Source organism: Dendrobates tinctorius, unplaced genomic scaffold, assembly GCF_039654945.1.
Source record: "Dendrobates tinctorius isolate UK_male_01 unplaced genomic scaffold, ASM3965494v1 ptg000293l, whole genome shotgun sequence".
Classification (NCBI taxonomy): Eukaryota; Metazoa; Chordata; class Amphibia; order Anura; family Dendrobatidae; genus Dendrobates; species Dendrobates tinctorius.
In genome coordinates, this window is record NW_027361960.1 from 24,195,326 (window position 1) to 24,222,869 (window position 27,544).

General features: G+C 41.5%; 1 protein-coding gene across 1 annotated transcript in view; it reads right to left on the bottom strand.

Annotated features, from left to right (window-relative positions):
- Nucleotides 1–27,544, bottom strand: part of SLC22A3 (solute carrier family 22 member 3) — a 469,228-nt gene that overhangs the window by 92,732 nt on the left and 348,952 nt on the right. Inside the window, exons 5-6 of the mRNA XM_073560189.1 lie at nt 18,125–18,242; nt 4,101–4,198 (exon numbers count right to left, since the gene is read on the bottom strand). Coding sequence (XP_073416290.1) covers nt 4,101–4,198; nt 18,125–18,242 — 216 coding nt within the window. The remainder of the gene's footprint in view (nt 1–4,100; nt 4,199–18,124; nt 18,243–27,544) is intronic.

Genomic DNA, 27,544 nt, shown 5'->3' on the forward strand with positions numbered 1-27,544 from the left:
AGAAGCAGTCAAAATATCATATCCACCCCAAAATGGTATCAATAAAAATGTCAGCTCACCATGCAAAAGAAAAGTCCTCACAAGCTCTATGGATGCACATTTTTTTTAATGAATTTCCTTTTTGTTATTACATAAAAAAATGCAAGTTTAGAACCTCCGTATTCATAGTGATCTAAATCACAATAATAATAATAATAATAATAATCTAAAGAATCATATTGGCAGGTAATTTTTACTGCACAATGAATAAAAAAAATCTATTGCCCAAAAATCATTTGTGATATTGCATTTTTTTTGCAATTTTAATGCACTTTGAATTTTTTTGCCCATTTTCCAGCACATCGCATCACATGGTGAAATAAATGGTTTCCATCAAAATTACAGTTTGTCCCATGAGAAACAAGAACCCAAACGCTTATGTCAGCAGAAAATAAAAAAGGGAAAAAAATCAAGGGTGCTTAAGAGGTTAAAGGGAATTAATGAAGACTCCCACTGTAGTAAGGTGTACAAAATTTAATAAGAGGTTTCTTAATAAATTCGGTCCATTTATCGGCTGCCCATATTTGTTTTATTTGTTTTGAGAGGCAAAATGACCGAAAAACTGTATTTCCTGCACCAGAAAAATATTTTTTTTATTTTGATGGATCAGAGAATTACGAGGTACAGCAATACCAAATATGCTTAATTTTTATTTTTGGAATGGGAAAAGAGTTGATTTTATCATTATATATCAGCAGTTGACATGTAAGGTGTGCCATAATAGGGGAAATTAGTGTGTGGGGTGCCACAACGAAGGACATTAGAAACAATGTACTATTAATAAGTGGTCATGGTGTGGTAAAATTTGTACTCTATGTGTGGTATTATTGGTATTTTGGTCTGGTATAATGGGCTTTGTTTAGTTACTAGATGGTGGTTATATATAAAAACTGTGCGGTGATAATATGTGGCCAAGATGCTGTACATATTTATGCCCTTGTGGCATTATCATTAATATTGATCTGGGTATAGTGAACATTTTTCAGTACAGTATTGTGGTAATACAGTCATGGCCAAAAGTGTTGGCACCCTTGAAATTGTTCCAGAAAATTATTGCAATTACACAAGTTTTTTTATACACATGTTTATTTCCTTTGTGTGTATTGGAACAACACAAAAAAATGAGAAACAAGGCAAATTGAACATAATTTCACACAAAATCCCCAAAATGGGCCAGACAAAAACGTTCACACCCTAAACTTAATATTTGGTTGCAAAAAATAATTGCAATTAATCACTTCCTATAACATTCAACAAGCTTCTTATACCTCAGAACTAGAATTTTGAACCACTCTTCTTTTGCAAACTGCTCAAGTTCTCTCATATTTGGAGGGTGCCTTCTACCAACAGCAATTTTAAGATCTCTCCACAGGTATTCAATGTGATTAAGATCTGGACTCATTGCTGGCCAGTTCAGACCTCTCCAGTGCTTTGTTTCCATCCATTTCTGGGTGCTTCTTGAAATAGGTTTGTGGTCATTGTCATGCTGGAAGATCTATGACCTAGAATGCAAACCCAACTTTCTGACACTGGACACTGCAATCTGTTGGTAAGCTTCATATTTCATTATGCCTTGCACAGTCAAAGCACTCAGTGTCATAGGCAGCAAAACAACTCTGAACCTCCACCATATTTGACTTTAGGTACTGTGTTCTTTTCTTTGTAAGATTCATTCTGTTTTTGATAAACAATAGAATGATGTGATTTACCAAAAAGCTCTCTCTTGGTCTCATCTGTCTACATGATGCTTTACCATAAGGATTTTGGCTTACTCTATTACATTTTGGCAAACTGCAGCCTAACTTTTTATATCTCTGTGTCAGCAGTGGGGTTCTCCTGAATCTCATGCCATAGCTTTTCATTTCATTCAAATGTCAATGGATAGTTAGCAATGATATTGATGCACCCTGAACCTGCAAGACAGCTTAAATTTCTTTGGAACTTGATTGGGGCTGCATATCCACCATCCAGACTATCATTGCATTGCAACCTGTCATCAATTTTTCTTTGCCGTCCACATCCATAGAAATTAACTACAGCCCCATAGGTTGTAAACTTATTGATTAAGTTGCGCACCATAGACAAAGGAACATCAAGATCTCTGGAAATGGACTTGTAACCTCAAGACTGTTGATATTGTTCAACAATTTTGGTTCTCAAGTCCTCAGACAGTTTCCTCCACCTCTTTCTGTTCTCCTTGCTTAGTGTGGCACACACAGGCAATTAATGCAAAAATTCAGTCAACTTCTCCCCTTTTTTATCTAGTTTCAGGTTTGATTTTCAATATTGCCCACACCTGTTACTTTCCACCGGTGAGTTTGAATGAGCATCACATACTTGAAAGTTGTTTACCCACAGTGTTGGAAAGGTGACAACAAATTTGTCCTGCCTGTTTTTGCGAGTTTGGGAGAAATTATGTCCAATTTGCTTTTTTTTTCCTCAGTTTGTGTTGTTCAAATACACACAAAGGAAATAAACATGTGTGTAACAACATGTGTAATTGCAATAATTTTCTGAAAGAAATACTTTATTTTCTGGAACAATTTCAAGATGCCAACACTTTCGACCACGACTGAATTTGTTATTTGGTAATTGTATGACTGTTATTTAAACATATTACTTGGAAAATGATCTTATAACTGAATTTTCTGTGAAATTTACTGTGTATATTCTATCTGTATTTTTTGGCTCTAACAACACCAATTGGGCTCATGCATATGATCAGCATTCTGGATGGGGGTGCAGCCCAGGTCCAAATCTTACCCTTGCACCTATAAAATTCTACTTATGCCATTTGGAGTGAGTTTTCAGAATATTTGTCTCCTAATAGAATAAGGGTAGAGGGGGGAGGATCCTTCTGCAGCCAGTTGTCTTGCAGACAGACACTGGATTGCCAGGAGAGAGAAGTGGCTGATTTCCTGAGACACATGTCAAATAATTTGTTATGTATTTCTTAGTTTTAATCGCAATACAAGACAAAATAAAACCAATGGACAGAAGGCGATTTAGAGAAAAATTGCTGAGAATGTTCAATACTTTGTGTCCTTAAATGAGTTTTCCCACAAACAAAATTAATTTTAAAGTTGATTTTAATCGATAGATCTTGGAATAATAATAATTTGGATGTGTTTAAAAAAATGTTCCTGTACTGAGAAAATCTTATAAATGTGCCCCTGCTGCGTACTGTGTAAATGCTCACCATGCAGGGATATGGTCTTATCATACCATACCTCCAGGACATGGGAGGAAGAAAAAGAGAATACAGATAGCACAGCATGAAGTCACAGTACAGTTCAGTGAGTGTCTCTACACCTGCTCAGTGGCTCCATGTCCTATCACTATGGACGCTCTGGATCCACCGCTCAGGACCCTCACTAGTCCCACAGTCTCAGTCTGCTTTAGGTTAGTACCTTTGGCATTTATCAGACTGAGGGTTTCTCATTACAATTTGTTCAATCCAAGGACCCCTTTAAGGTGGAAAGCCACTCGTCTCCTTCTAGCTGTGGATCAGTCTTTGGCAGCACTGCACACTCCTTGTTCTCCAACTTTTCCCTGACTCTATTCAAGAAGTAATCTGCCTTCCCTGTTACTGTCCCCTCCCACTGTGGGCTATTCCCAAATATTAACTATTATCATAAAATATTAACTATCTCTCTGTCTCTCTATACAATAAACCTACACTTATAATGCTTATCCTATACTAACACATCCTGTACTGTACATTGCTTGCATTACTTAGGCAAACATCTTACACTTCACATTACACAATATATACACAATTTGCAGGACATTATTCAGATTACACATCACATCTTACACAGCACTGATGTCATCAAGGAGTAGCAGGGAAATATGTCCATCTCCTTACACTTACATGCCCTGCTAAATTTAAAAAAGGTACACAAAAGTCTGAATCTATAAGAAATAAAAATGTAGCAAATCTTCCAGTGCTTGTCATTTAATAGAGGTATTTAATGCTTTTACTAATGGTTAACATCGACATTACAAATGTTAGATTAAAGCAAAATTTTACAAGATTTTTTGATTTAATTATATCTTACCAGGCATACATCAAAATTATAGTGCACTTCCTCATTTGCGGTGTTCTGACCAAATCCATGCATGCAGGATTTGTGACGTTCTCATCAGAAACAGTTATCTAAAGGGAAATGCAAAATAATGACATCCATGTTACAACAACTCATAAATACTAAATGCTGAAAAATATTGTAAACTTAGTAGTACATAAACAATTTGTGCCAGCAATAAATAGCAAAATGCAGATAGTCTGATGGATGTAAAATGTAATAAAAATGGTGCATCAGATTACTGGGAAGTGTATATGTATGCATATAGTGTCTATTCATATTAGTTTTTAGTATTATTATAAATGCATAGTCCGACGAGGCCTAGTTGAACGATCACAACTGTCACCGAACCTTAGCCAGAAAGACTTTATTTTGGGAGGGGCAGTTACCAAGGTTTAGGAACTTTCAAGAAAATCATTCACAATTGATAACATAATTATAAATAAACTATTGTTTAAACTGTAAACCTACTTCTTCACCCCTTCCATATCTGTTATATATATTGTAAGGCAACGACTTTCACAACCGTGCATCAATGGTGCAATGATCCAAGAAATTTCAACTTAAATGTTTTTATTTGACAACTTACAAAAAACAGCTGTGGCTGTGATTACAATGGTCTCCAACAGGTTCAATATGTATCTATGCACATCTTGGGGAACACATAACAACCCTCATATATGATTCCCCTCACTGCCTCACATAGCCCCATCTGTTCAAACTTGGGGGTTGAACACCTTTTACCATGCAGGTTGCCCGTGACAAGACATCCACATTTTCTTGTGACTTCCCAGATTTTCCACTGAGAAACTAAACTTTTGTAACAAAAAAAAATCTGATGACCCAGGCATTCCTCTCCTTGACATTTCTCATCCTGACCAGAGGTGAATGGTCAGTTACCAGACGGAACTGTTGCCCGAATAAGTAATTGCATAGGAACCCAAAAGTCCACTTAATGACCAAGCACTCCTTTACTACGCTATAATTTTTATGTGCCGGGGTACATTTTTTTTACTCAAGTAGGTGACTGGATGTTTTTCTCCGTGCACCTCCTGAGAGAGAACCACTATTAAGTCTGCTTCACAGGCAACCGTTTGAATAATAAAACTGTTCCTAAAATTGGTGCTGATGAAGACCCACTGTAATCACAACGCCAGCTTTATGGACTGGAATGCTTCCTCCTTCTGAACGTTCCACAGAACCATGAACTATTTTCTTTCATTTAAGAGGTTGGTCAAAGGTGCCAATCTCCTGGCAAAATGATGTATAAATAGTCAGCAATATCCAATGATGCAGAGAAATGCTCTTACCTGTTTCATAGTGAGTGGACGGGGCCAGATTTGAATGGCTTTGATTTTGTTTATTTATTTTTTTATTGTTCCAAAGCCAATTTTGTAGCCCAAGTAACAGGCTTCTTTAGACCTATTGCACATTTTTTGGATTTGCCATCAAGCTCTCAGCTCTGAGTGAATCCACTACTGCTGGCACCTGGGACAAATGGGTATGCCAGTCGGTACTAGAGATGATACTATTCAAGTACGCCAATGCATGCTTCTAATGGGGCTCTAAAACATTGTCCATCAGACTCTAAGATGTGGCTGGGGCCCCATATAACCCAAAAGGCAAGACAACATAACGATAGAGACTCTCCGGTGAAATGAAGGCATTATTTTCTTTCTCCGACTCTGTCAGATGCACCTGCCATTAACCCTTGGTCAGATCAACCGTTGTGAAGCACTGGATCTGCCCCACTTTCTCAATCAGCTGCATCTACCTGGCATTGCATCTACCCGGCATTTCATTCAATTTCCGGAAATCGTTACTTAATCATAGTGATCTGTCCAGTTTTGAAATCAGCACAATGGGAATAGCCCACTCACTCTTGGACTCCTAAATCACTGGAGCATTTGTTTCACCTCAGCCACGATGGCTTGCCTCTGGTCCTACAGCACACGGTACAGTTTTATTCGTACCCTTACCTGAGGCTCAGTGACCATGTCATGGTGGATCAAAGATGTACAGCAGGGCAGATCTGAAAATATTTCTGTATTCTGCAGCACTAATTTCAGAGCCTCCTGTCACTGCTGTTTAGAGAGAGCGTCGCTTATTTTTACCTCATTCTGGGCCTCCTCCCAAACCAGTGTCAGAGGGTCCACAGTCGATACAACCTGAGTCATGTCTGTAACCATACATTCTTGGTCTTTCCACATCTTTAACATGTTTACATGATATAGTTGCTCAGGTTTCCTCTTTATGGGTTGGTATACCCTGTAATTCACCTCCCCAACCTTTTCCTTTATATGTCCCTTGCCACTTGGCCATGAATTTATTTTCTGTGGTGGGCACCAAAACGTAAAGATTTAAGCATTTTGTTAAATCTTTTCACTAGACCATCTGTCTGTGGGTGGTACACCAACTTGCACAACTGATTGATCTGAAGCAGTTTACCCAATTCCATTGTCACCATGGATATAAAAGGAGTTACCTGATCCTTAAGGATCTCCTTAGGTAGTCCAAGGTGACAGAACATGGCTAAAATTATTGCCCTGGAGCTGTTTGCTGAGGTGTGACAAAGCGGAATTGCCTTCGGGCAACGAGTAGCATAGTCTAATACCACTATTGTATGATGGTGGCCACGGGCTGACTTTACTGTGGGCCCTAACAGATCCATGGAAATCTGCTCAAAAGGTACCTGTATAATAGGCAGAGTGACCAATGGACTACAGAAACTTGTGGTGGGTGTGGTCAGCTGACACTCTAGGCAAGACTTGCAAGACCTCTGAAGCTCGACATAAATCTCAGGCCAAAGTAACCATTGTATAATACGCTCTCGCATCTTTTTAGCCCCTAGGTGACCACACAACATGTGTCTGTGAGCCATCTTGAGCACCACTCGGTGGTACGATTGGTGCACTGCCAGCTGTTCTACTACTTCATCCTGCATTCTGTCAACTGGATATAGCAACTCTTGTCCCCAGTTGCTGAGCCCACCATTTCCATGCCAGGGCCAGTTTGGGATCCTGGAGCTGAGCTGTCCCATAATTCCCCCAGGATACTTCCAGCTCCGGGATTGATGTGGTCTTCTCAACCTCTCCTGCCAACACATATCGGGGAAACCTATCGGGTTTACACTATTTTCCCTATGAGAATGATCCCTATGGAAGGTATCCCCGAATCATGATATTCAAGTTCCACTCCCAGACAGACCTTTACCCTGGGGGGTTAGTTTTTCTCTCCCATAGGGACCAGAACAGGGGCACGTCTCTTCCCAAAACTGTCCCATAAGGAATAGTCTACTCTTTACTCTTCCCACTATATGTTTAATGTCCTTGAATGGGGTGATACTCCTGGAGTTCACCGTGTATACAAATGACCCCAATTTTCCACTCAGTGGGTTTTATCCTGGAGATCAATGGCCCATGCACGTGTCCCAGGCTCTTTGAGTCAAAGAAAGCCTCAGCCCGGTGTCTGTTGTCACGCACCTGGCACAGATCGGGTTCACCAGCTGAGACGAATGTCTGCACGAATTCTACACTGGTAGAATGTCTGAACATATATCTATACCAAGCAAGTAAACTGACAGTCCATGAATTCAGCAGTCAGGGGGCAGTTGACAGCCACATGTCCTAGCCCTTGGCACTGCCTGCACCTGATAGTGACGGCACCGCTAGTCCACGAGGTGGGTTTTCGGGAAACTGGTTCTAACTGACCCCAGCAGAGGGTTGTGTCACTTTTCCAGGCTCTTGGGCTTGAAGAAGTTGGTGTGATACCTGCAGTGGGGCAGAGGTTCTTTCCAAGTGCTGGGTGGCCATATAACACTCAATCAGGCACACCACCTGATCTAGGATGGCCGGGTTCCTTTGTCCCATCCAACACTGTATGGCTGTCGACAATGTTCGTACCAACCGGTTGACTACTAACCTCTACTATCATCTGGGCTGGGCTCAAGGTCTCAGGCTCGAGCAATTTTTTCACTAAATCCAACAAGTCATATGCCTGAGACCTAGCGGGTCAGGCCTTCAGAATTTTCCACTGGAATACTCTCTGTATCCATACAAATATATTAACCCCCATCTGGACAAAGATCTTTCCCATAGTCCTGGGCATCCTCCTGGATTGGGTCAAAATAGACCTTCTGAGTGTCTCCCATCAGGAAAGAGGCCACCATTTCAGCCTACGAGGAGATTGGCAAACTCTCCTGCTCCACTTCCAGGTTAACTCATCTTCCTCAGCACCGACGTTGTCATGGGCCTCGGGATTGACCGGGTCGGTGGTGGAGGTGTCTCTCGCAGGGCCACAATCTGTTGTAGAATCAGGCTGTGAGCCTGCTGTTGCTGAAATTTCTGCTGCTGCACACTGGTGAGGACCAACTGCTTCAGTAGTTCCTCCATAATGTTTGCAGGCCTGATTTGTAATGTTGCAGGCTTAATCGCAGACATGCAGCTTTCTTTTGGATATGCCTTAGTTCACACTGCCGGCATTCTCCATCATATATAAGGCAGCAACTTTCATGTACGTGCAGTAATGAGGCAGTGATCCAAGTAAATTCAACTTAAATGTCTTTATTTGACAACTTACAAAACGAATCCAAACTTTATAATTTGGTTTGCAGCCGGAATGTCCGTGTCAGTTTGTTGCCATTGGTGACTGCACCACCATATAACTCGTGGGTGCGGTAATGGCTTTGCTCTGGTCTCTGACTCTGATCTGCGTTCAATTTCAGACATGCATACACAAAGCCTCCTGCTCTGCTGTTTGCAAATCAACACTAACACACCCAATCTTTACCTGAAAGTTTAAATAGGAATCGTGGCCATAGACCACTTCCAAGACCCATACTGGAGGGAGAGATCCATCCTACTTCCTTCCTACATCTTTCTACAAAGATAAAAGCCCATGTCAGATTTTCCTAATTCTAACTTGGTCAAATAGGTTGACCAAAACCACACTCACTTTAATTTTGTGTTGTAGCCAAATTAATTAATATTTATCTGAACACAAGATCAATTTCCAAAATGTTGACAACACTGAGCTTCATAGAAGTAAGGTTCAAATTATAACTTTTATTACAAAGGCTTACGTTTTACTCAAATTAGTTGACGCAAAAATTAATTCACTCCACATTAAAAAAGACTACATCTAGTATTTTGTATGACCTCTGTGATTTTCAAGGATATCTCCAAGTCTTATCAAGTCATGTAGGCATGGATTGAACTAGTTTGTGACATATTGTGATTTCTGCCTATTTCCATTCTTTAAAAACAACCTCTTAGGGCCTGGATCCTGGATGGAGAGTGATGCTCAACTTGCCTCTTCAGAATTCCCCATAGATGTTTGATTGGGGTCAGATCAGGAGACATCCTTGGCCACTGAATAACTTTCATTGTGTTCTTCTTAAGAAATACAACAGTGACCTTAGATTATTATTATTATTATTATTATGTATTTATATAGCGCCATTTATTCTATGGCGCTTTACTTTTGAAAAGGGGAAATATAGACAAGCATAATAAACATGTGTAAGACAAGGGACACACAAGTACATAAGGAGAGGGGACCCTGCCCGCGAGGGCTCACAGTCTACAGGGATGGGTGAGGATACAGTAGTAGAGGGTAGAGCAGGTCGGGCGGTGGTTCAGTAGACCGAGGATCATTGCAAGGCTGTAGGCTTGTCGGAACAGGATGGGTCTTCGATTTCTTCTTGAAGGTTTCCGTTGATGGTGAGAGTCTGATGTGTTGCGGCAGAGTGTTCCAGAGTATGGGGGAAGCACGGGAGAAGTCTTGTATGCGGTTGTGGGAAGAAGAGATGAGGGGGGAGTAGAGAAGGAGATCTTGAGATGATCGAAGGTTGCCTGGGGTAGGTACCTAGAGACCAGGTCACAGATGTATGGAAGAGACAGGTTGTGGATGGCTTTGTATGTCATGGTTAGGGTTTTGAATTGGAGCCTGTGGGCAATAGGAAGCCAGTAAAGGGCCTAGCATAGTGGGAGGCTGGGGAATAGTGGGGAGACAGGTGGATTAGTTAGGCAGCAGAGTGTAGGATGGACTGGAGCGGAGCCAGAGTGCTAGAGGGAAGGCCAGAGAGTAGGAGGTTGCAGTAGTCGAGGCAGGAGATGATAAGAGCATGTACTAGTGTTTTTGTGGTTTCGTGGTTGAGGAATGAGCGGATATTTTTTGAGTTTCAGGCGGCAGGAGGAGGCGAGGGCTTGGATATGTGGTTTGAAAGAGAGCGCAGAGTCGAGGATCACCCCAAGGCACCAAGCGTGCGGGACTGGGGAAAGAAAGCAGCCATTGACATTGATGGATAGGTCTGGTGGAGGGGTAGAGTGAGATGGGGGAAGATGATGAATTCTGTTTTGTCCATGTTCAGTTTGAGAAAGCGAGCAGAGAAGAAGGCTGAGATAACAGACAGACATTGTGGGATTTCAGTCAGTAAGGAGGCGAGGTTGGGTCCAGATAGGAAGATCTGCGTGTCATCGGCATAGAGGTGATACTGCAAACCGTAGGATTCTATGAGCTGTCCCAAGCCAAAGGTGTAGATGGAGAATAGTAGGGGTCCTAGGACAGAGCCTTGAGGAACACCAACAGACAGGGGGCGAGGTGAGGAGGTGGTGTGTGAGAGGGAGACACTAAATGTTTGGTCTGTTAGGTATGATGTGATCCAGGATAGGGCCAAGTCTGTGATGCCAAGAGATGAGAGAGTCTGTAGCAGGAGGGAATTGTCTACGGTGTCGAAGGCAGAGGACAGGTCCAGGAGAAGGAGGACAGAGTAGTGTCGCTTGCCCTTGGCGGTTAGTAAGTCGTTAGTGACTTTAGTTAGGGCAGTTTCAGTTGAGTAATGCGGTCGGAAGCCAGATTGTAACGGTCAAAGAGGGAACAGGAGGAGAGGTGGGAGGATAGTTCAAGATATACATGCTATTCCAGTAGTTTTAAGGCGTAAGGGAGAAGAGATATCGGGCGATAGTTAGACATAGAGGATGGATCAAGGGAGGGCTTTTTGCGGATGGGCGTGATTGAGGCATGTTTGAAGGATGAGGGAAAGACACCATTTGTAAGTGAAAGGTTGAAGAGGTGTGTAAGAGATGGGATGAAGACTGTGGCCAAGTTAGGGATGAGGTGAGACGGGAGTGGGTCGAGGGCACAAGTGGTGAGGTGTGATCTTGACAGAAGGGTGGAGAGCTGATCTTCTGTCTTGGTGGAGAAGCTGGCTTTTGCAGAACAGGTCTGAGCGGCCAAGAGGGACATTGGGGGCTGCGGGCCAAAGTTTTGTCTGATCTTGTCGATCTTCTGCTTAAAGAAGGAGGCAAAGTCTTCAGCAGAAATGAGAGGAGGGGGAGGAGGTGCTGTGGGACAGAGTAGAGAATTGAAAGTGTTGAAGAGTTGTTTAGGGTTGTGAGACAGGGAGGATATGAGAGATGCAAAGTAAGTTTGTTTAGCGGCAGAGAGCTTGGACTTAAAGCTGGCAAGGGATGTGTGTTTAGATCATTGTCACATTGGAAAAGTGCACATCTACCAAGAGCACGAAGGGATGTATTTTTCTCTTTCAATATTGAGCAATACATCTGTGAATTCATGGTACTATCAATGAAATGTAGCTACCTGACACCAGCAGCACTCATGCAGTCCCACATAACGACATTGCCACCATCATGTTTCACTGTAAGCACCATGCATTTTTCTTTGGGCTCCTCACCTTTGTGATGGCAAACAGTTTTGGAGCCATAAGTTCCAAAAACATTTATTTGGATCTCGTCACAAAGAGTATACAGTCCCAATACTCTTCATATTTTTCAGCATGGGACCAGGCAAATTGTAGTTTTTTTTGTGCATGGGCTCTAGAAGAGGCTTCCTTCTTAGGGTGTGTGCACACGCTGCGGATGCTGCTGTGGTTCCGCAGCGGATTTGGCCGCTGCGGGTCCGCAGCAGTTTTTGCTGCAGTGTACAGTACCATTATTTCCTATGGGAATAAAAAAAATGCAGTGCAGACGGTGCAGATTTTTCCGCGCGTTTTTTCTGCGGTTTTGAAACCGCAGAAAGAATTGACATGTCAATTCTTTCTGCGGAATCCGTAGCGGTTTGCCATCGCTTCCATTGTGGAGATGAAAAACTGCAGGGCAAAACCACAGAGCAATCCGCAGGTAAAACCGCAGGTCTTTTGACCTGCAGATTTACCTGCGTATTTTATAAAATCCGCGCGGCCAAATCCTCACCCCATTCTGCAGCGTGTGCACGTAGCCTTAGACAACACCCATGCATGCCATTTTTCTGCAGTGTATGCCATATTGTGTCATTTTGTACTATGATATCCTGTAGAAAATGTTAATTCTAAAAGGAAACTTAAGGTTTTCTAAAAAATACAGTATGTTGGGGTATACGCATTTATCCTGGGCACTGTATATACAAACATATATAAGGTATATTTATATACGGTGTATACTTTCTTATCTATAGCTCTTATGAAGGGCTGACAACAAGCTGCTTTTTTAATCATCACCGTACCCCGAAATTCACAACCTAATTGAGAAGTGTGAAATAGTATATCTACTAGATCCAGTTAAAACCTAATTGGGTATTAGAATGACAAGCAATGATAAGTAATATATTAGAATTGCAGTGTGTTATGCAAGTGTGCAAGTGATCAAGCAGGTTCTAGTTCCCTAGTAGGACTAAGAAAAGGTAAAACAAAATTCACCCACTGTCCATGTAATGGAGCTGCATCTGCTAATAAAATATATTAGGTATTAAATGAAAGAGATTAATAAAAGAAATTCAGATAAAATTAGTCCAGTCCAAGTATCTAGTACTAAAACTAGAATTGTTGGTATCTTGTGGGACCAGCATATCAACAAAATACTGTTGCAATTCTAATGTGTTTTATAAGATATTAAAAATGTAAAATTCTTGTTGTCGGATGAGTATAAACCCAAATGACCTATTGCAAAAAAGGTGAGTTGTTGGAAATAGTCCACAAGTCCACATTTGGAAATAGAGGAGGAACCACAAACCTTGTGTAACTCAAAGTGGATGCAGACTATTTCCAACCAATCTTGCCTACACGACGTCCTGAGGATTAGCAACAATCTAATCATAAGCATCTACAGCTGCAATATTCACTATATGTGTAACCAGGGTCAAATCACAAACCGTGAGGATCCCAAAGTGGATGATGATTATTTCCAACCAAATCATCTTGACTTTGGATTTAGAATAATCTAATAACAGGAACGGACATTTTTAACATCTTATTGCCACATATTAGGGCATTAGTTTTTTTCAACTGCTATGGCCCCAAAAAAACTTAAGAATTCTATTTTTAGTACAATGTAATTGACTGCACTCTTTTTATCTGATTTTTTTTAATTTCTTTAATTTACTATCTATAATAATAAATGCCCTAAGCAGCTTCCGGTTGTAACAACTTCCGTCCAGTTGTAACCGGTGACGTCACCGCACACCTCTTTCCATGTTAACCCTCAACACACCACTCCTCCTCAACACACACACTCCTCTCACCTTTCACCATCTCCACTCACTCTTTCACTCCACATACGACCCCTTCTCTCACTCCGTCTCTCATACTCACGCCGTCATCGCCGCTGATCCACGATCCCCGACATCTTCTTCCACCGCGCCATCCTGGATCCAGACGTCCTCCAGGCCTGCGACATGTTCTTGCAGCGACGCCATTTTGGATCGGCGAAATCTCGCGATAGTCAAGATGGTGTCGCCGCAAGAACATGTCGCCGGCGTGGATGCCGTTGGGATCCAAAATGGCGTTGGCAAAATCTCTCGAGATTTCGCCGACGCCATTTTGGATCCCGACGGCATCCACGCCGGCGACATGTTCTTCCGGCGACGCCATCTTGAGTATCGCGGGATTTCACGATACTCAAGATGGCGTCGCCAAAAGAAGATGTCGCCGGCATGGACAACATCTGGATCCAGGATGGCGCCGGCGGAAGAAGATGTCGGGGATCGTGGAGCAGCGGCGATGACGGCGTGAGTATGAGAGACGGAGTGAGAGAAGGGGTCGTATGTGGAGTGAAAGAGTGAGTGGAGATGCTGAAAGGTGAGAGGAGTGTGTGTGTTGAGGGATAACATGGCAAGAGGTGTGATGCTATCGCATCCTCCCGATGCGATAGCATCGGGCCATAATCTAGTCTAATATATTTTATTAACAGATACAGCCACATTTAATATTGCATACATATTTAATATCTATACTTCATAATAAAATTGCTTCAATTTTAACACTTTGAGAGTTAGCATACTATCCCATTGTGTTTATTCTTTTTTCCACACATTTAAGTACATGCCTTTCTGCCTTTCTTCTTTTTGAGCGCATAAACTATAAAAAATAGTGAAACTCAGTGGTTAGCACTGCAGCCTTGCAGCGCTGGGGTCCTGGGTTCAACTCCCACCAAGGACAACATCTGCAAGGAGTTTGTATGTTCTTCCTGTGTTTGTGTGGGATGACAATGTTTATAAAGCGCTGCGGAATATGATGGTGATATATAAGTAAGCATAAAAAATGGTGAAATTGTTTATTCTGCCTCACAGTCATAGGAATAGAATAGGAATTGTAACAAAAATACTAAAACTCAACTTACAAAAACAAACTCAGACATGGTCAATAGACATAAAAAAATGTTATGTTTCAAATTTAAAGGAAATCTGTCAGTAGGATCAATCCTCTTAAGCCATCTATCTGGGCATGTAGGTCATAGGACGTTGAATAAAATTATACCTTATATTTTCTATCCAATGTTTTTTTTTCTCAGAAATCAACTTTTTTCTTAATATGCAAGGGAGCTGTTCAGATCAGATCTATGGGCCGGACATTGATCGCCTTAAGAATCAGGGAGCTTATTTAAAATTAAAGTGGGAGCTACCAGTGTGAGGCATGTAATAACTGACAACTAATACAAAATCCCAAAGGCAACAATCATAATCAATAATGGTCGACAGCAGAGATTCCAAACCACCAAATATGCATTAGCCCAAGGAAAACTCCATTAAACTTATAAACGTGCAAGAAGGAAAGGAGTCTATATCCATAGATAGTTATTTTATTAGTCACAGGACATATATTTAGAAATAGACAATTACATACAGCTATCAATATGACAGAGTGTCAAAAATAGAGACTAAAGTGCAATATGAATGCGGCATCCCTGACAGCAGGACTTTATAATAAGCAAGCGCATTTGTATTCAAGAGGCCCCATAGGAACTAATTAGCATAGGCATAGTGATCCCCCAGTGAGGTGTGAATAACTGAATAGTCGCTTGCCAACCAGTCCTTAGGTCATAACCACAAAGTCACTGCAACAGCCCCTGGAAGAAGCCCACGCGAAATGCGCATCGGGGTGGAGTGTGCGGTCGACCTGGCAGCTATGGGTAAGTAGTGACTTTGCTAATTATATACTCCTGCTGTCAGGGACACCGCATTCATGTTGCACTTTAGTCTCTATTTTTGACACTCTGTCATATTGATAGCTGTATATAATTGTCTATTTCTAAATATATGTCCTGTGACTAATAAAATAACTAGTTGTTTTTATCTATGGATATAGACTCCTTTCTTTCTTGCATGTTTATATGTAATAACTGACAGTCTGCTCTTCTGATCTACAAAAGAGAAGGAGAAAACTGGAAGAAGACAAAGCGCAAATAGGGTCTTATGTTATCTGGGTATCAATATAAACATAAATGCACAAAATGTGCTCACCTTATTCGGTTGTGTGCACAAAACCTCTCATAGAGGTTAAGGCTGCTGTAGACCCACGAGGAGATGACTGCAACCACGTGGTTGTCCTGATGAAGAAATGGTATGCTTTGAAACACATTGATGAATAAATCTCTTACCATTGGATTTGGCATCCTCCATTCTTTCACGGCAGCTCAGAACAACCCATTTGTTCATTCATTTTATGCTTCTGATCTACATCTTTCACACTGGTCATGCCTCCTCACATTTAAAATAAGTTCAGGAAGCAGATTCTTAGGGAGATCTGTGTCCCACCCATAGATCTTAGTAGCTCATTAACATATTAAGAAATATGTGGATTTCTCTGGAATAGGACATTGGATTGCAGATATGAAAATATAATTTTTTTCTCCCACTTTTTATGACTTTCAAGCCCATGTACACAACTTAGTAGCATTGATCCTACTGACAGATTTAACCCCTTAACGTCCAATGACGAACAGAGTCTGTCATTGGACCCCTCCTCCTGTTTGGTGCGGGTTCCGGGGAGGAGCCCACACCTTTTCCTGGGACATGAAAGCTGATATGATCAGCTGATATGTGCCTGCAATTCACCCGTGACTGTTAACATGTTAAATGCTGCTGTCAAACTCTGACAGCGGCAATTAACATGCACGGGCAGGAAGCGCATCATTACCTCCTCCCATCGGCACCCATGTCACATGACGACGGATCGCCGATGGGTTGGCATGACAACCCGGGGTCAGGAGAAGACCCGTGTGGTTGTCATTGCTGGATCTCTATGAGCGCCACTTGGTGGTTGGTCTATGTAGCAGGGGCGATTGGACAACTGCAGCTTCAAGTCTCCCATGGAAACTATTGAAGCAAGTATAAAGTAAAAAAAATGTTTTTAAAAATATTAAAAAAATAAAAAATATATAAAAGTTCAACTCACCCCCCTTTCTCCCCATTCAAAACAAAACATTAAAAAAAAATATACAAATATTTGGCATCGCCACATTCAGAATCGCTTGATCTATCAATATATAAAAAGAATTAAGCCAATCGGTAAACGGCGTAGCGAGAAAAAAAATCAAAACACCAGAATTACGTTTGCAACATTGCAATAATATAAAACAATGGGCTACCATCATATCTGTCCAGGCCTATTTCATGAGTTTTATTTTTTTTTTTTTTAAATTTTGGAAGCATGGTTCAAAAGCAATGTCTGACTTTCATTTGTTCATTTTCATAGATTTTTGATTTGTTATTACTTTTGTCAGGTTCAAGTTATTTCAGTCACCATTGTGGGATTTTCTGTCATTAAACGAAGGTTACCAACAATTTTGATCACGTGTGTATAATCGTAAATGAACCCCTTAGCAAAACTACGGATTGTTTCTAGAAGAAATGGTAAGTGGGTGAAAAGACTTAAGGGCCTATAACGTCACTGGTTTTGAGACGCAGCAGCGATATTGCTAGCGATATCGCTATGTCTGATACTCACCTCCGACCGGCTCCCCCGCTGGTTATCGCTGATCGCGCGAGAATGTCCTGGACCGTTTCTCATCGTCAGCTTCCTGCTGTGGAGACGAGCGACGCGTGGACGCGGGCGGGAGGACGTCAGGATCGCCTCGTCTGACAGGTAAGTAGCGACCCCCGTCCCCAGCGATGTCGCTGGTGAGATCTGCCTGTGTGGCGGCTCACTAGCGACCACTTAGCGATGTACCAGCAATCCTGACCGCGTCATATCGCTGGTCGGGATCGCTGGTGCATTGCTAAGTGTGACAGTGCCTTTAGGCTGATATGGAATTGCTTTTCTAGGTTGCTTAATATAAAAGAAAGAGATTGACAAGGTGATAAACTTTTCTGCATTTTCTCTGTAGGACACAAATAACCAAACTTCCCATTGATCTTTCTTGGCACATCAGAAAGGCGATGAATTCCCTTAATTGTAGAAGAATGCTACACTGAGCTGAATGAGCTGTTGCTTTATGCCAATGAGTCATTGGAGGCGCATCAAAAACCTTTATCCTGCTTTTATCCGGCTCAAGCTTGCAGGCATGCTTCAGATCTAATGAGATGCAGGATAAAGTGACATAGCTTCTACATGAAAGAGGTTCAGTCCAAGGAAGCAACAGTCTGAATCTTAACATGAAGAAAATAAATTGACTGTAAGCTAATGACTGTGAGGTCAACAGCAAAAAGCAAGATGGTGTGGAAGCTGTAAATAGCATAGAAAATATATTAATAAATAGGTTGGTGGCTAAAATTTTCACTTGGGGTACCTGGCAGTAGTTTGGGGTGAGATACCTTCCATTGTGTGTAGCAATGTCGCCCATTATACGTAAAGCCTTGTCTTTCTCTTTCCGTATTAGAAGCCATCGAGGAGACTCTGGGATGAACCTATGAATACATCAAATAGCAGATGGTTATATTTTTAATTTAAATTTGAGATGGATATTGCCATAACATTCACAAAAATATGTTCTATTTCTTCTTTGAATCTGGAGGAAACTTGATATCAAATATGTTGCTTGTGACAAGAAATTCACACATATATTAAATGAGTGCTAACCAAAATTCTTGTAATATATATGTAATTCGAAAAGTAGGAAAGCAACATATGAAAGAACTTTAAGAGATTGTACTTCCTAAATTTTAACAACATAAATCTTAATTATAAAGTAAACACAAAATCCTAGAGAAGACAAAGAAAACGATTTTAAAATGCACACATTGCAACAGAACCTTTATCTTAGGGATACAACCCATAAGACCACCACTATAACCAATAGAGTCACAGAAATACCTGAAATAGATATTAATATATAATATTATTCTGCTAAACAAGACTGTCATAGAGAAATATTAAAATTCATAACACCTCTATGGAGAGGGGACATATCACTCTCACATTGAACAGATGGGATTAATTGCTAACACTTCAACCTCCATTGAAGTAGGACTCACATTGAGCATATGAGATTAATTGTGTCTGGGAAAAAAATAAACTAATTATAACTTGAAAAGGGAGAAAAAGAACTAACATTCCATTGAAGTAGGGACCTCCTGAATTAACAGGGTAATTGCAGTCGAGAAATGTTTTGAGAAAAGACAGCAAGTCTGAGATTTGTTTACGCTTCTCAGGAATAAGTTTTTTCCAATCAAAGCCATGTTTATAGACCTTTTGATGCCAGTAGTCAGTGATGAATATTGGGGTTTTGTCTCAATCTGATATTTATGATTTTTGGTGTTGCAGTGAAGGGATGGACAAAACGCATTCGCTCACATCATCATAAGGCCATTATAACCCCTCCAACTTAATATCTGACCAATCAATGATGCTATCCATATCATGTTTCATTTCTGTAGACAAGTAAAATCATGATAAGAATCATTACAAAAATATCTATCACCTGGGACCTTCATGGATGAAAATATCCTGTAAGTTGGGAATCTCATGGAATTCTGAAAGAGCTAGCACATCCCACAACCAGCACCCATGTGAGCTCATCAGGGAGGTTCGTGGGCACAGCATTGAGCAAATAAAAATGAAAGTGTGGGTCTCTGTCTTTGTTCATTCCGGAAAACATATGTTCGCTGTAAGAGTGTTCCAATTTCCCCGCTAAGTTCTGAGCCATTTCCGTGACATCAGGTTTACTAATGTTCTTTCATTATTCCTTTTTATTTCATGCAAGAAAAGTATATATCTTTGTACCATGTTAGACAGTAGATAGAAAAATATTTAGATTTGAGAGTACACTCAGTGCAGGAATGAATGTGTCACATGGATTTATGTCTTTCTACATCAACTAAGGAATTTTACCCTCAGACCTTGTGAGGACAACATAACACTGACCAGACCCCAATCAGAGGACAATAAAACTTTCACACTCCTTATCTATGAACTGTTCCAATATTTACGACCACCACTGTTTATGCCTCTCCCATAATGATAGTTATGCTTCACGTCACTTGTTATATTTATTGAATTATTTCTGTGCTCTGTTGTGCATAAATATGTGATTCTTCAGATGTTGTATTAGTCATTGCCTGATGAAGAGACCTGAGTAGTCTCGAAAACTTGCAATTTCTTACCTTATTTTCAGTTAGCCATTAAAAGGTATCAACCACTGAGGACTCTCAAATCTAAATATTTTTTTTATTTCATTAAATTATGCTGTACACTATATTGTTTTGTTCCCATTTTTTATCATCTTTGTATATTTTTTTTATACACAATGCCTACCTATTAATTATATAAAATTTAATAGCTCTGTTATTCTTGCTCTTTAATACACACCCCTGAAGCCATAGGTTCCCTGTAACTTGTGTCCAATTGGTCAGTATAAATGATTGGTGGTGGCAGCTAGATGTGGTTCCTTTGTATGTTATTGTGGAAATGGCAGTGACCATACCGGGGTATATATATTCCATGTGTTGGAATTGGAGATGTATATACCATACGCCCCCTGTGAATTCCCCAACAACTGGCCTAGTAGTGGAAGCAGTCGCGTCCTTGTCTATCACTTATCAGCCAATTGCGTAATTCTCCTGACGATTGGAGGCAGTGGAGTTGCTTTCTACTGACAAACTGGTGGCAGCAGTGGGATCTGCGTGAACCCCCCAACCCCGGCTCTTATCCTTGACCACTGGTAACTGCAGCAGTGTGATCTGCATCACATTCTCTACTGTAATCCTTAGCAAAGGCTATAAACTTGTAGCACATTTTTAACTCTTTAGCGTCATTTTTAGACATCAGCTGTAGTAACTCAGCACAACCATATTATAATAAGCTATTTAAAGTTACTCAATATGTTATACAGCTCTGGCAAAGATTAAGAGACCACTGCAAAATTTTTAGTTTGTCTGATTTTTCTCTTTATAGGTATATTTTTGAGTAAAATGTAAATTGCTCTTTTATTCTATAAACTACTGGCAACATGTCTCCGAATTTCCAAGCACTAAATTTTGCATTTATTTTCAGAAAATAAGAACTGGTCAAAATAACCAAAAAATGCAGTGCTTGCAGACCTCAAATAATGCTAAGAAAGCAAGTTCATAATGATTTAGAAACAACAATACTGATGTTTTAACTCAGGAAGAGTTCAGAAACCAATATTTTGTGGAATAACCATTATTTTTAATCACAGCTTTCATGCGTCTTGGCATGCTTTCCACCCCAGTCTTTCACACTGCTTTTGGCTGACCTTATGACACTCTTGGTACAAAAATTTAAAGGGAACCTGTCACCCCCCCAGGGCATTTTTCAGTTAAAGAGCCACCTTCAGCAGCACTAAGGCTGCATTCTGTGAAGGTGGCTCTTCTGTTTCTGATCCCCAGTAACACTGAAATATCGACTTTTATAAATAGCTCCTCATACCTGTAATGTGTCCCATAGGTATGGTGTGTCCCACTGTATCAGCCGCCTACCATCCATCCATCATGACTGTCCAGTGTCTCGGCGCCGCCCACCATCTGTCCATCATGATGCCCCTGTGTGTCGCTGCCTCCTCCTGTTTTGAATGCAGGCACCTGCGCTGTGACAAGAGTTCTTGGGCATGCGCAGTACGCGTTGCCCGAGAACTGACATCAGGCTATTGCGCCTGCGTGTTGTGGAGGCCCCAGATCCCGCTCTGCTGTATGTTATGATGTATTCACACTGTGGGGCTGGGGCCTCCGCAACACGCAGGCGCAATAGCCTGATGTCACAGCGCAGGCGCCTGCATTCAAAACTGGAGGAGGCAGTAACGCACAGGGGCATCATGATGGGCAGATGGTGGGCGGCGCCGAGTCACCGGACAGGCATGATGGACGGATGGTAGGCGGCTGATATAAGGGGACACAACTGTCAGGAACACCGCACTGCACTTGCTCACTGAGCCAGTGCGCATGTCCTGAGTACAAAGACTGTGCACAAAGATACCTGTGGAGCGGGCAGCAGTGGTGACAATGCATGCTCCAGGACTTGAAGCACGTGACTGCTGGGGGCGTGGCCTAAGCTCCACAGAGCTAGGAGCTGCAGGGAAACTCCTAGAAAGGTAACTACAGGACAATGTTACCAAGGGGCATAGACAGAGGCAGAAACCAGATCAAGCCAAGGTCAAAGCACGAGATAGCAGGACAGTACCAAAGGATTAGACAGAAAGGACAGTTAGGAAGTAGCAATAGATCAGAAAACCAGAACGGGTATTAGACGGTACAATAGGGGTAACCTGTAACGGAATAACGATAGCCAAGCCAGGAGGTCAGAACCAGAAAAGACAATTGTACAAAAACGAGAGATGGAGTACAGAGTGAAGGAACAAGCCAGGTCATACACGGGAAGCAAACAAACAACGCAGAGTACACGCACACCAGGGGTCAGACACACCAGAACAGCAGTATAACTGACAGAGAATGCTAGTTTGGAGTGAGTATAAATACCCCTCCCAAATCCAAAGAGAGGCCGGCAAAAGTTAACCCTGTGAGAACAGGACATTAACCATGTCCTAACCATAACAACACCATACCTATGGGACACATTACAGATATGAGGAGCTATTTATAAAAGTCGATATTTCAGCATTGCTGGAGGTCAGAAAAAGTAGAGCCACCTTCGCAGAATGCAGCCTTAGTGCTGCTGAAGGTGGCTTTTTAACTGAAAAACGCCCTGGGGGGTAACAGGTTCCCTTTAAGCAGTTCTTCTTTGTTTGACGCCTTGTGACTATCCATCTTCCTCTTGATTAAATTCCAGAGGTTTTCAATGGGGTTCAGGTCTGGAGATTGGGCTGGCCATGACAGGGATTTGATGTGGTGGTCCTTCATCCACACATTGATTGACCTAGCTGTGTGGCATGGTGTATTGTCCTGCTGGAAAAAACAGTCCTCAGAGTTGGGGAACAACGCATGAGCAGAAAGAATAAACTGTTTTTCCAGGATAACCTTGTATGTGGCTTGATTCATACGTCCTTCACAAAGATTAACCTGCCCAGTTCCAGTCTTGCTGAAGCATTCCCTGATCATCACCGATCCTCCACCAAATTTCACAGTGGGTACAAGACACTGTGGCTTGTACGCCTTTCCAGGTCTTCATCTAACTGTCTTTACATGACTTGAGTCCTGCCTCTAGGAGCCTTTTACAAACTGTTCTTGCCATGCACTTCAACCCAGCTGCCACTTGCCATTCCTTTTGTAGGTCATCTGATGTCATCCTGCAGTTGCTGAGTGACATTCAAATAAGATGACGGTCATCCTGGTCAGTGGAGAGTCATTTTCGCTCTCTGCCGGTTTGTAGCTTTAAACACTTAAAAAACTCAAAGGTATGGTACACATACTACATATGGTCATAAAAGAACATCACATGAAAAAGTAAGCCATCACCACCACATGTGTACCATTGGATGATATTTAGGACAAATCGGTAAAATTTTGAACAGAAACCAAAGACAAACCGACAAAAAGTCCAAAGAAGTATACAAATATATTTATTGTGAATACAAATGAGGTGGGGAAACAAATACCAGAAAAAGGGCACAATTCAAGGAACAGCACAGATCGCAAAAAGAAGTCAAAGCAGATGAAATAATAATTAAACAAAAGCAACAATTCCAATGAAGATACACTGATATCACTGATATTAATGATTTCCAAAAGAGGCTAAAGGAACAGCGGCCAAAAGTACGGCGTTAAAATAATGTATAATAAATATAAACATATATGCTGCACTACCTAGATAGGTAAAAAAAGGGGGGCCTGTAAGGATTTAAAATTACCTCATGGACATGTATGTCACTTGGATGTGCTAACCCCGACGCGCGTTTTGGCATCTGCCTTCGTCAGGGAGTGGTGTCATCCAAAAGAGATGAGTAAATAAAGAGGGAGCAGCCAATGGGAGCCGGAGCCGGCAGAAAGAAGGCAGACGCTGAAACACGCGTCGGAGTGAGCGCATGCAAGGGACTTCTTACATGTGCCTGAGGTCATTTTAAATCTTTAGAGGCCCGTTTTTTTACCTATCTAGGTAATACAGCATATGTGTTTATATTAGATACATTATTTTATGGCCTAATTTTTGGCTAGTAAAGCCAGAATTGAGCCCTTCTTTTCCTCACTCAAGACTTTTCTTTTCAACTCCTTTTGCATGGTTAAAAGTTATTACTTTTGAGATATTACTAGCACTTGTTTTGCCATCAAGCTTGTCCTATTGCAAGAGGATTGTGAACACGACAGCAGAGTTTTTTTTATACTTTCCTTCATTAAATAAGATTTGGTTCAGGTGATCTCCTTGTCAGAAGCACATTAACCCCTTCCTGACATCCGACGTACTATCCCGTCCATGGGACCCGGGCCCCTATGCCCATGGACGGGATAGTACGTCTACCGCGATCAGCGGCGCCCATGTGGTGAGCGCCGCTGATCGCGGCCGGGTGTCAGCTGATTATCACAGCTGACACCCGGCACAATGTGTCAGGGGCGGTCAAGGACCGCCCCCGACACGTTAGCCCCTTGCACACCGCGATCAAACATGATCGCGGTGTAACGGGGGTTAAAGGGAAGCATCGGCAGGGAGGGGGCTCCCTCTGTGCTTGCCTGAGCCCCCCACGGCAGCGCAATGTGCAGCGCTGCTGCCGGGGGCTCCTTTCCTGCAGGCCCCCGAATCCAAGATGGCGACGGGGCCCTTCGGGGGCCTGCAGGAAGCTGGCTTCCTCAGTGCCTGCAAAGCGCAGGCATGAGGAAGCCTTCTGCACTGCCTGTGACAGATCGTTGATCTGTCACAGTGATCTGTGATGTGACAGATCAGCGATCTGTCACAGAACAGTGATGTCCCACCTGGGACTATTTAATAAAGATAAAAAAAATAAAAATAAAGTGTTAAAATAATTTAAAAAAAATCGCCAAATAAATTACAAAAAAAAAAAAATATTCCCCCAAATAAATCCATTTTTTGAAAATAAAAAAAAACCAAAACAATAAAAGTACACATATTAGGTATCGCTGCGTCCGTAACGACCCGCCCTATAAAACTGTCCCATTAGTTAACCCCTTTAGCGAACCCCTTAAAAAATAAAAATAAAAAACAAAGCAAAAAATAATGATTTATTATCATACCGCCAAACAAAAAGTGTAATAACGCGCGATCAAAAAGACAAATATAAATACCCATGGTACCGCTGAAAACGTCATCTCGTCCCGCTAAAAACGAGCCACAACACAGCATCATCAGCGAAAAAATAAAAAAGTTATAGCTCGCAGAATAAAGCGATGCAAAAATAATTATTTTTTATATAAAATAGTTTTCATTGCATAAAACTGACAAAACATAAAAAAACGACCTAAATGAGGTATCGCTGTAACCGTACTGACCCGAAGAATAAAACCGCTTTATCAATTTTACCGCACACGGAACGGTGTAAACGCACCCCCCCAAAAGAAATTCATGAAATGCTGGTTTTTGTTCATTCTGCGTCCCAAAAATCGGAATAAAAAGCAATCAAAAAATGTCACGTGCCCGAAAATGGTACCAATAAAAATGTCAACTCGTCCCGCAAAAAATAAGACCTCACATGACTCGGTGGATCAAAATACGGAAAAATTATAGCTCTCAATATGTGGTGATGCAAAAACTATTTTTACAATAAAAAGCGTCTTTTAGCGTGCGACAGCCGCCAAACATAAAAACCGCCATAAATAGTAAATCAAACCCCCGTTATCACGCCCTTAGTTAGGGAAAAATAATAAAATAAAAAAAAATGTATTTATTTCCATTTTTCCATTACGGTTAGGGTTAGGGTTAGGGTAGGGTTAGGGTTAGGGTTAGGGCTAGGGTTAGGGCTAGGGTTAGGGTTAGGGTTAGGGCTGAGATTAGGGTTAGGGGTGTGTTGGGGTTCGGGTTGGAGTTAGAATTGGGGGTTTCCACTGTTTGGGCACATCAGGGGCTCTCCAAATGCAACATGGCGTCTGATTTCAATTCCAGCCAATTCTGAGTTGAAAAAGTCAAATGGTGCTCCTTCCCTTCCAAGCTCTGACATGCGCCCAAACAGTGTTTTACCCCCACATGTAGGGTATCAGCCTACTCAGGACAAATTGCAAAACAATTTTTGGGGTCCAATTTCTCCTGTTACCCTTAGGAAAATAAAAACTTGGGGGCAAAAATATCATTTTTGTGGAAAAAAATGATTTTTTTATTTTCACGTCCGAGCGTTATAAAATTCTGTGAAGCACTGCGGGGTTCAAAGTGCTCACCACACATCTAGATAAGTTCCTTAGGGGGTCTCGTTTCCAAAATAGGGTCATTGGTGGGGGTTTTCCACTGTTTAGGTACATTAAAGGCTCTCCAAATGCAACATGACACCCGCAGAACATTCCCTCAAAGTCTGCATTCCAAAACGTCACTACTTCCCTTCCGAGCCCCGACGTGTGTCCATACAGTAGTTTTCTCCCACATATGGGGCGTCAGCGTACTCAGAACAAATTGGACAACAACTTTTGGGGTTCAATTTCTCCTGTTACCCTTGGGAAAATAAAAAAATTGGGGACTAATTGATCATGTTTGTGGAAAAATTACGATTTTTTTATTTTCATGCCCGGGCATTATAAACTTCTGTGAAGCCCTTGGGGGTTCAAAGTGCTCACCTCACATCTATATAAGTTCCTTAGGGGGTCTAGTTTTCAAAATGGGGTCATTTGTGGGGGGTTTCCACTGTTTAGGTACATTAGGGGCTCTCCAAAGGCAACATGACACCCACAGACCATTCCATCAAAGTCTGCATTCCAAAACATCACTACTTCCCTTCCGAGCCCCGACGTGTGCCCATACAGTAGTTTTCTCCCACATATGGGGTATCAGCATACTCAGGACAAATTGGACAACAACTTTTGGGGTCCAATTTTTCCTGGTACCCTTGGGAAAATAAAAAAATGGTGACTAAAAGATCATGTTTGTGGAAAAAATATGAATTTTTTATTTTCACGCCCGGGCGTTATAAACTTCTGTGAAGCACTGGGGGGTTCAAAGTTCTCATGACACATCTAGATAAGTTCCTTAGGGGGTCTAGTTTCCAAAATGGTGTCATTTGTGGGGGGTTTCCACTGTTTTGGTACATCAGGGGTTTTCCAATCGCGACATGGTGTCCGATCTCAATTCCAGCCAAAAACGTCAAATGGCGCTGCTTCCCTTACGAGCTCTGCCATGCGCCCAAATAGTAGTTTACCCCCACATGTGGGGTATCAGCGTACTCAGGACAAATTGCACAATAACTTTTACGGTCCTGTTACCCTTGGAAAAATAAGAATTGAGGGTGAAACGATCATTTTTGTGGAAAAAATATGATTTTTTAATTGTACCGCTGTACCTTATAAACTTCTGTAAAGCCCTTGTGGGTTCAAAGTTCTCACCACATATCTAGATAAGTTTTAACCCTTATAACTTCCTAACAAAAAAAAATTTTGGTTCCAAAATTGTGCTGATGTAAAGTAAACATGTGGGAAATGTTAGTTATCAAGTTTTTTGGGTGCCATATCTCTGTGATTTAAGGGCATAAAAATTCAAAGTTGGAAAATTGTGAAATTTTCAAAATTTTCGCCAAATTTCCGTTTTTCTCACAAATAAACGCAAGTTATTTGAATGAAATTTTACCACTAACATGAAGTACAATATGTCACGAGAAAACAGTGTCAGAATCACCGGGATCCATGGAAGCGTTCCAGAGTTATGACCTCATAAAGGT